The sequence below is a fragment of the Octodon degus genome, unplaced genomic scaffold, assembly GCF_000260255.1.
Source record: "Octodon degus isolate 3935 unplaced genomic scaffold, OctDeg1.0 scaffold00163, whole genome shotgun sequence".
Taxonomy (NCBI): Eukaryota; Metazoa; Chordata; class Mammalia; order Rodentia; family Octodontidae; genus Octodon; species Octodon degus.
The window spans coordinates 1,719,846-1,729,042 of NW_004524739.1; the positions used below are offsets into that span (position 1 = coordinate 1,719,846).

Consider the following 9,197-nt stretch of genomic DNA (forward strand, 5'->3'; position numbering starts at 1 on the left):
GCAGAACTGGAGATTGAACTCAGGCCTTTGTGCTTGTCAGGGAAGCACTTATTCCACTGAGCCATCTCCCTGTCCCCCTCTACTCAACTGTTAATGAACATCTTTTCTTCCATCTGTATCCCGTACACTTACCTGCTAAACAAGCCTCTTGTGGCTGGGCATGGTGGTACACGCCTCTAATCCCAGCACTCAGGAGGCGGAGGCAGGAGGATCACCATGTGTTTGATGTTAGCCTGGACTATATAGTGAGTTCATGGTCAGCCAAGGATTAAACCCAGAGCCTTTACACTGAGCTACATCCCCACTCCCCATAGTGAGATCTTGTCTCAAAAACAAAAAAGCAGAAGCTTCTTTTGTATTTTATCTGTGGACAGCTTTGTTTTTCAGTCTCAGTTGGATCCTTATAAGTCATACCAAAAGATGTTCTAGGAGTTTTTTTATATTGATATATTTCTAATGTCTTTAAATTCTATTCTAAGGAAATCTGTCAGAGACTAAAAGATTAACCTCTTTTTGTTGAGATACTAGAACCCAGGACGACTGGGCAAGCAGTCTCCATTTCAGAAGGTTAAGGCCTACATTGTTCTCCTTCAGTTTTCTGCCCATACTGATGTCATTGGTGCCCAAACAAAGCATTTTACCTTATAAGGGCTTCGGTGTGAGGTGTCACTATACCAGAGGCCAGTTTGAATATCAGCTGTCTGAAATTGGAACATAGCTGAGAAGGACTTAAAAGTGAGCTGGGTATGATGGGGTATGCCTGTAATCCCAGCACATGGAAGGCTGAGGCAGGAAGATGGTTGCAAGTTCAAGACCAGCCTGGGCTACAAAGTGAGCACAAGGCCAGCCTGAACTGCATAGTGAGACCCTGTCTCAAAACAACAACAACAACAACAACAACAACAAAAAAAAAAAAAAACAGGCTGAGGAGATAGCTCAGTAGGATAAGCATTGGAGCCTGAGTTCAATCCTCGGCTCCACCAACAAAACAAAACATAGCTTTTAAGCTGGACATTGTGGTGCATACCTGTAGTCCTAGCACTTGGGAGCCTGAGGCAGGAGGATGGCTTTGAATTCTAGGCCAGTCTGAACTACATAGTGAGACCGTGTCTCAAAAAACAGAAGATAGCTGTTAGGCTTATTAGTTGTACAGATGACACTAGGAGGACCACAGGTTGAAAGGCAAAGTCAATGTAAGATTTAATCAGGCCACTGGTAGTTAGGATTGATTTGTAGTAGTCAGAAATGGCTTCAGTACCACTCATGCCTGAAAGGGGCATGGAACTCAAAAAGCTCACACAATCTCTATAGATAACCATTTGTTATTTTCTGTTACACTCAAAACACTTTCATTCCTTCTAAAAAAAAAAAAAAATTAAATAATGGCTTGTCATGAAAGGAAAGAGCCATAGGATTATTTTTTTGGCCTGGGGAGGGTGTCATTTTGAAGCAGGGTCTCACTTTGCAGTTCAGGTTGGCCTTGAGGTCACTTTCTAGCCCAAGGTGGTCTCAAACTTGGCAATGATCCTTCTGCCTCAGCCTCCCCAAGTGCCAGGATTACAGGGGTACAGCATGCCACCATGCTCAGCTCATAGGATTATTTCCTTGAAATCAAGTCATGCATACCTGTAATCCCAGCAGAATGGTTGAGAGCACAAAGACTAGCCTGCGCTACACACATAGTAACTTCAAGGACAGCCTGAACTACATAGTGAGACCTTGTCTAAAGAATAAACAACTGTAGGTCCAATAGTCTTCCTAGTTCTTTTTTTTTGCGGAACCGGGGATTAAACTCAGGCCCTTGTGCTTGCCAGGGAAGCGCTTATTCCACTGAGCATCTCCCTGGCCCCCTTGCTAGGTTTCCTACAAAAATGAAAAAGGCATCAATTGCACACATGCTGATATGGTTGCATTTATATAAAAGTGTGAGAGGCAGTGTAATTAATGAGCATGGGCTTTGTTGTCAAACTCAGGTAAATCACCCACTTACTCCATTGTGAAGCTGGGCATCTAATCTCTGGGCTTTCCTACAAGGATCATAATTGCTATTTTGGGGTTGTGAGGCTCAAATGAGATGGTTTACACAAAATACATAACTGCTGGGTGTCATGGTAATCCCAGCACTTGACGAGGCTGAGGCAGGTGGAGCTCCGTGAGTTCAAGGTCAGCCTCAGCTACACAGTGAGTTAAAATTCAGCACCACTTAACAGAAGGAGACTCTGACTCAAAACAGACACAAAGTTGCCCAGATAAATTTGCCTTCACAGACAAAGCCATTATCACCAGAGACCCTGGACACAAAATGACTCCTGATGCAAATAGTGCTCAAGGCCCAGATTTAAATTTGAAAATGTAGGGGCTGGGAAGATGGCTCAGTAGAATAAGAGCTTCCCTGGCAAGCGCAACAGTCTGAGTTTGATCCTCGGTTCCGCAAAAAATAAATAAATAAATTAGAAAAGGTAGGTGAGGAGGGTGCAGCTTTCAGGAGAAGGCCTGGAAGAGGAGGAACAATGAGTTAACTTCAGTCTCCTGAGTTTTGCCCTCTTATTTATTTATTTTGGCGGAACCGGGGTTTGAACTCAGGCCCTTGTGCTTGCCAGGGAAGCACTTAGTCCACTGAGCCATCCCCCCGGCCCCTTGCCCTCCAATTTTTTTCTAGATTGAGAGCGAAAGGCTAACGGTGCAAACCCTGGGGAACCATGCAGTTCCAAGATTATGAGCGCAAGGGCGTTTGCAGAAGGCCGTAGGGGAAGGCTAACCCCCCCCCCCCACACACACACATACACCTTTTCCTCTGACACCTCCTCTGCAAGAAAAACAACCTCTGCAGGGTCCCAAACGCCAACTCCAACTGAAAGTTTAAAACCAGCCGCGAACAGCCACTAGAGGGACCGCCTCCCAATGCGTGCTTTCGCACGCGCGTGCGCAAAGGCTGCTGGGATGCTGCCTCCTCTCCCGGTCTTCAGTTTCCCGGCGTGCTTCGGGCCCGCCAAATGGGAGGGGGAGACGCAAGATGGCGGCAGCCGCGAACTCCGGCTCTACCCTCCCGCTTTTCGACTGTCCGACCTGGTGAGTGGTAGCGGGGCGTTCGGGACAGAGTGGCCTGGTTTTACCAAGTATGACCCTGAGGGACAGCTCTTTTCTCTCAAAAATCCTGGGATGGTTGAGGGAAAACTCGTTGGGTGGAGGCGCCGGGAGCCTGGAGCCCGGGCCCAGAAATTGAGAGAGCTTGGGGTTGGAGGCTCAAAGGAGCTCACTTAGGCAGGCGTTTGGGAGATCAGCTGCTCTCTGGCGGTACTTTGGGGTCTTAGCCACGAACTTGCTCCAACTCCTGGCTGCCTGGTGCCCTCGCGGGGAGCACTGACCTGACACCTCTGCTGCACGTCCCAAGCGCAAGCAAGCCGCCTTCCCGACCCCAGCCCAACCTCGGCGTCCTGCAGCCTTCTGCTGTGGCCGCATCTCTCGTGTGGTACTTTTGACCCAGCAGACTGGGAGCGCCTTGAGGCCAGGGCTGGCGCTGATCGACCCACTTACTCTCAATGACCAGCATGAAGCTCGGTAAAATGGCATCAATAGTTACTGGAATAAACCCTTTCCATTTATTAGGAAGTTCTTTGCAATAGTGGGGTAATTTAATTCAGTATTTGAGTAGGGTACAGGATGAATAAGTATGAATTGACTTGCGAGGTACATCCTAGTTAGACCTGCAGTAGCTAGCTCATCACAGTCTTTTAACAGGTAACTTGTCTCAGCCTCTTATTATATTAAGATCTTAAGGGCAGAGACCGTTTTATCTTTGTATTCTCAGCGTCTACCTCTGAATCAGGCATGCATATAGTAGGAGATGAGAAAGTATGTTTCAGATGTAACATTCCTTTCCTATTTCGGAGGAAATGAGCTTTGGTCCAGTGCACTGCCATGGAGAGGTTGGGGCAGGATTGTGAGATGACCTGTGTTGCATCTTCAATTAGATAGGGTACATTTATTCTTCTAGTGCTAATATAGGAGCCTTTCAAGTATCAAATGTAGGATACAAGTATCAAATGTAGGATACAAGTATCAAAAGTATCAGTCCAGGAAGCAAATGAATGTGTGGTTATTTTCAGGGTTCCTTTACACTTTTGTGATATAAAAGTTGCTTCAGTCAACAGACTCTGTGGTCAGTGTGGTTCCAAGGTACACTGATTTCAAATTTGGGTCACGACAGTAAACATAGACTAGACTCTTTGAGATCATCTACCATTTCCCCAGATCCTGGTGTGTACCAGGGATATGCCTATCCCCCTTGAAAGATAAGCCAGAGTATAGAGAAGTTTGCTTAATCATGCTGTTAGAGACCTGTTTAAGGATAAGACAACACCCATATTCATTTGGTACCTGGTTTCATGGGCATGATTTTGACTTGCCCTACTTCCCTAATTATGCATCTCTGATTTGATAATAAGAGGTTCAGGACCATCTCCTTCAAGTAGTGTTCCATCTAATACCGTCTGCTTATTTTGTGATGAGATTACTTTTGGCCAGCCTAAAATACCATATCATTTATTCTACTTTTTTGGGGGGAGGTACCAGGTTTGAATTCAAGACCTTGCACTTGCCAGGCAGGCAGGCACTTATACTGCTGAGTATCTCTGTGGCCCCTCATTTATTCAACTTTTGAGCCAGTAAGATAGCTCAGCAGACTAAGTGCCTGCTTAGGCAGGAACAGGGTCTGGAGTTTGATCCCCAGCACCACATGCTGCGCTGGTCCCGCCCCTGGGTGTGCTGAGCCAGTGACTGAGTCCAGGCATAGTGGCACACCTGTAATCCCATCGCTGGGGAGACTGAGCTGCCTAGTGAAACCCTGTACAAAAAACCAAAAAAATACATTATTCTACTTACCCGTGATATTAGGGAGATAGCAAATTTAGATTCAAATTTCAGATGACCAGACTACCCCAGCTATGTAGTACTTGCACACTTTATGTGCTTTCTCTCAGAAGTGAATATCTGATGTTAAAATACAGGTTTCTTTGGTACTGCTCTAAATACAGATCCGCTAAAATCTGTTTTAGAGCAGTTGAATCACTTGGGAAGTGTCAAACGTTGAAAAGAGCTATAAGAGTGAAATAGATGACATTTCTGTGTGAACACAAACTAATTATAGACTGATAGGAGAGCTGCAGTGTTGAATGGAATAATGATTGCAAATAATATTTATACATTCATCCTGAAAATGCTTTTTTTCACTGTTCTTTCTCAGGGCAGGTAAACCGCCACCTGGTTTACATCTGGATGTAGTCAAAGGAGACAAACTAATTGAGGTATGGAAGTACATGTCTTCCCTCTTTTTCTCTCCATTCTGAAGTTTTTTGCAGTGACTCACTTTTCCACCCCCTCTACTGCTTTGTTTTCTAGCATTGCTACTTTTGTTCATCCTAATTTTTTTTTTTTCTAATAAAAGCTCATGATGACATAACACATTCAGGGCTCATATTTCCCATAGACAGTTTTTTGTGACTTCTCTCACCTTCCAAATGAAGAGTTTTTAATAGGCCATAGGTCTCTGATCCCCAATCAAACTGGAAGCTCTCTGACTTGGTGAATTTCCTGAGTACATGGAGTTGTGTGGATGGCATAAAGTAATGCAATACCTGAAGAAACCGAATGATGTAGACTGAAGATGACTTTTAAGTTATTTGTAAGAGATTAAGTCCATCTCCTTCAAGTGTGTAAACTAGGCCACTTGCTCATTCATTCAGAACATTTATGTTTACTGTGTGCCAATCTCTGAACTCAGCAGAGGAGCCTGCAATACAGAGCAAAACATGGCTCCTGTCCTCAAGCTATCTAATAGAATTATGAAAAAAAGTACATAATTGAAATTGAGATAAATACTATAAAGGAAAAGTTAGGCAAAATTCTAGCTTTTATACAGTCTTTTTTTTTTTTTTTTTGGCTAGCTCAGAATGCCTTCAGGGCATGTTTGGCTGGCTGGAGTTGTGGGGATTGAAGCACAGCAACCTGGGCCTGACTGCTTTGTTGAAGCAGCCTATACAGTCTTTACAGAGTAGATACCATATGAAATTTTGTTTAAGAGAACATGAGGGGCTGGAGAGATACTCAGTGGTCTAAAGCGCCTACTTGGAGCAGGCTTGGCAGAGCACAGGGACCGTGGTTCGATCCCCCAGCACCACATGCCAGCCAGCCTCGCCCCCTGGTGGGCTGAGCTGGCCACACACACACACAATAAATAAATGTAAAAAATAAATAAACAAACAGCAGAATATATTCAAAATAAAAAAGAGAGAACATGAATATTGATTAGTTATTAGATTGTGTACAGGCTCTTGCTGTGTAGTCCAGGCTGGTCAGAAACTCAGTGGCCTCAAACTCATGGTACTTGCCTGAGCCTTCTGGGTGCTGGGAATACAGGTGTGCACCACCACTCTTGGCTTGAGTTTTTATTTAGGTTGTAAGTTTTTAGGGTTGTTTGAGTTATAACTCAAAGGCACAGCTGGATAATAGTTTTGACCATAGCTAGTCAAGTTGGGGTGTTTTTGGTATTGGGAATTAAGCTCAGGACCTTAGGCTTGCCAAGTAGATGCTTGTGCCACTGAGCCAAATCCCCAGCCCCTTAGGTTTGTTTTTCAAACATTTTTTAAATATTTAGTACAGGATCTCACTATGCAGCTTGGACTCATAGTGATCTTCCTGTCTCAGCTTTTATACAGTGCTGGGATTATAGGTGTGCACCATCAAGCCCAGTATCTGTGGCTGGCAGGGTGCAGCCAGGGTCCTGGGGCTGGCATAGCATGCATTACCAAGGTTCAAACCCGGTATTGGGGATCAAACCTGGGTCCTTACACTTGCCAGGCAGGTGCTTAGACAGCTGAGCTATTTCCCTGCCCCTTGGGTTTTTTTTTTTTTTTTTTTTTTTTTTTTTTGAGACAAGGTCTTACTATGTAATTTAGGCTGGCCTTGAACTTGCTATGTAGCCTAGGCTACAGGGTCTTCCTAAATTGAAATTCAAACTACTACCCTCCCTCCTTAGCCTCCCAAAATGATGGGATTACAGAAGTGTGTCACTGCACGAGGATGTGTTCTTTTACCTTGAAGATATTCATGATCTTAAGGGTATTCAAATTATTAGGGCTAATTAAGGGAATAATTTAAAATATTTGTAAAAAATATATTTGTAATGACTTTTACTGTAAATGGTTCCACAAATACAGATTATTTGTTGCTAAGTAGAACAGCATGAAACTTGAAAATACATAGATCTATTTTATTATTAGAATTTAATAAATCTTTAGTTTGTAACAGAAAAAAACACGCAAGGTGGCCTATCCTTCATGAAAATACCACATTCTTTAAGGAAAAATTATATTTTCAAAGCACTTCTAGTTTATCCAAAACTCCTCTATTGCTGCTTTGTATTTGCTGGTAATGTTCTCTTCCTGTGTTCTCAGTGTGTGAGTTGCCACACTTCAGATTGAACACCTTAGACATCAGTAAATTGTTCTTCAGAGGATTAGACCTGAGAGTGTGTGTGTATGTGAATGTATGTGCATGTGTGTGTATGTGTGAGCATGTGTGTGAGTGCTCGTGCACTGCTGTGCTGGAGAACAAATAAACACATGCTTTTTTTATTTTTCTCCAAGGATTTAGACTTGCATGGCACTTGATACTAACCGAGCTATCTATATCCTGGCCTTATATCAAAGCCTGTGATATGTTGTGATAGTTGGGTTGAAGAAGTGCAATATTAAAAGCCATGAGATCATTAAGCCCATTGTGTAAAGATGCACTCTGAGTTATAACTCAAAGGCACAACCAGATAGTGGTATTGGCCATAGCTAGTCAAGAAGTATGACCACAGAAGTGACCAGGAAGATCAATACATTTTTTGTCTTGTGGTACTGGGGATAGATGAATGCATTATTTTATTAATTTATTAACATGTTTTCTTAATTTGAAGGCATAATGTTATCCACTAAAGTTCCATTATTTTAATCTTTTCCCTCAAACATATTTTCAGTCTGTGGTATATCCCTGGTACTCTAGAATCATAAAAATCTGATCGTTGTTATATTAGAATGTGAAAGTGGACTTACATATTCCTTGTCATCCAAGTTTAACACAAATTTAAGTTTGTGGAAACATAATCTGCATTTTAATACAAGTGAGAAATGCACTGAGATTCAGTTTGAGTAAATATTACCCAGAGAGGCACTATGGCATGAAGTATCTTAGGCCTGCTCTGTAGTACATTAGGGTGGCTAAGTCTGGGCAGGAGGAAAAAGTACATATTACCAAGAGTGCACAAAATGTTGAGATTTCAGGGTTGTCTTTAAATTTGAAAGCAGGGTCATATTATTAACCCAAGTTTTAAAACTTAGCTCATTGCAGACATGAGGATGACTGATTGAGCTGTCAAGCTGTTAAGTCCTGGTGCTCTGTAGTAGTTTGAGGCTGGGGCTGCAGAGAGCTTTACCAGCAGCAGATGGGCAGTGTTGTGCAGTGTTTCCAAGGGGTAACCCACATATCTAAGCTAGAGTGTACTGATTGAGCCTTAAAGCTCAGCTTGAAAGAAACTGGTTAAATGGTTATTTAAAGAAAAATTAAGAGTGTGTCCTATGGTACTTACTCTTAAAATATGACTTGCCATATGGTATATATTTTAATATAAGTAAAATGAGGAAAATATGGGGCTGGTGAGATGGCTCAGTGGTCTAAAGCACCTACTTAGAACAAGCTTAGTAAAGCATAGGGACCGCGGTTCAATCCCCCAGCACCACATACCAGCCAGCCCCGCCCCCTGGTGGGCTGAGCTGGCCGCGCACACGCGTGCGCACACGCGCGCGCACACACACACACATAAATAAATAAAATTGAAAAAATAAAAAGATAAAACTTAAAAATGAGGAAAATACATAATGTAGTAATTAAAAGAGCTTAAAGTCAGGGGAATTTGAATTTTAAACCTAGCCACAGATGTGGCTATGTGAACTTTAGTAGATTAATTTCTTTATGCCTCAAATTTTGTCAACTATAAAAATAGGAAGGAGGGCTGGGGAGATAGCTTGGTGGTCTAAATGGACCAGGGGGGCTGGTGAGATGGCTCAGTGGTCTAAAGCACCTACTTAGAACAAGCTAAGCTCAAGCAAAGCACAGAGACCTCGGTTCAATCCCCCAGCACCACATGCTGGCCCGCC

The 9,197-nt window shown here is 43.1% G+C and overlaps 1 protein-coding gene and 1 non-coding gene across 2 annotated transcripts in view; both read left to right on the forward strand.

The window, feature by feature from the left end:
* Positions 1 to 2,965: 2,965 nt before the first annotated feature.
* Ppp1r8 (protein phosphatase 1 regulatory subunit 8) overlaps positions 2,966 to 9,197 on the forward strand; it is a 26,448-nt gene continuing 20,216 nt past the window's right edge. Inside the window, exons 1-2 of the mRNA XM_004642874.2 lie at positions 2,966 to 3,069; positions 5,243 to 5,303. Coding sequence (XP_004642931.1) covers positions 3,014 to 3,069; positions 5,243 to 5,303 — 117 coding nt within the window. The 5' untranslated portion in view covers positions 2,966 to 3,013. The remainder of the gene's footprint in view (positions 3,070 to 5,242; positions 5,304 to 9,197) is intronic.
* On the forward strand, positions 7,658 to 7,817 carry LOC111813104. Its single transcript, XR_002818440.1, has one exon.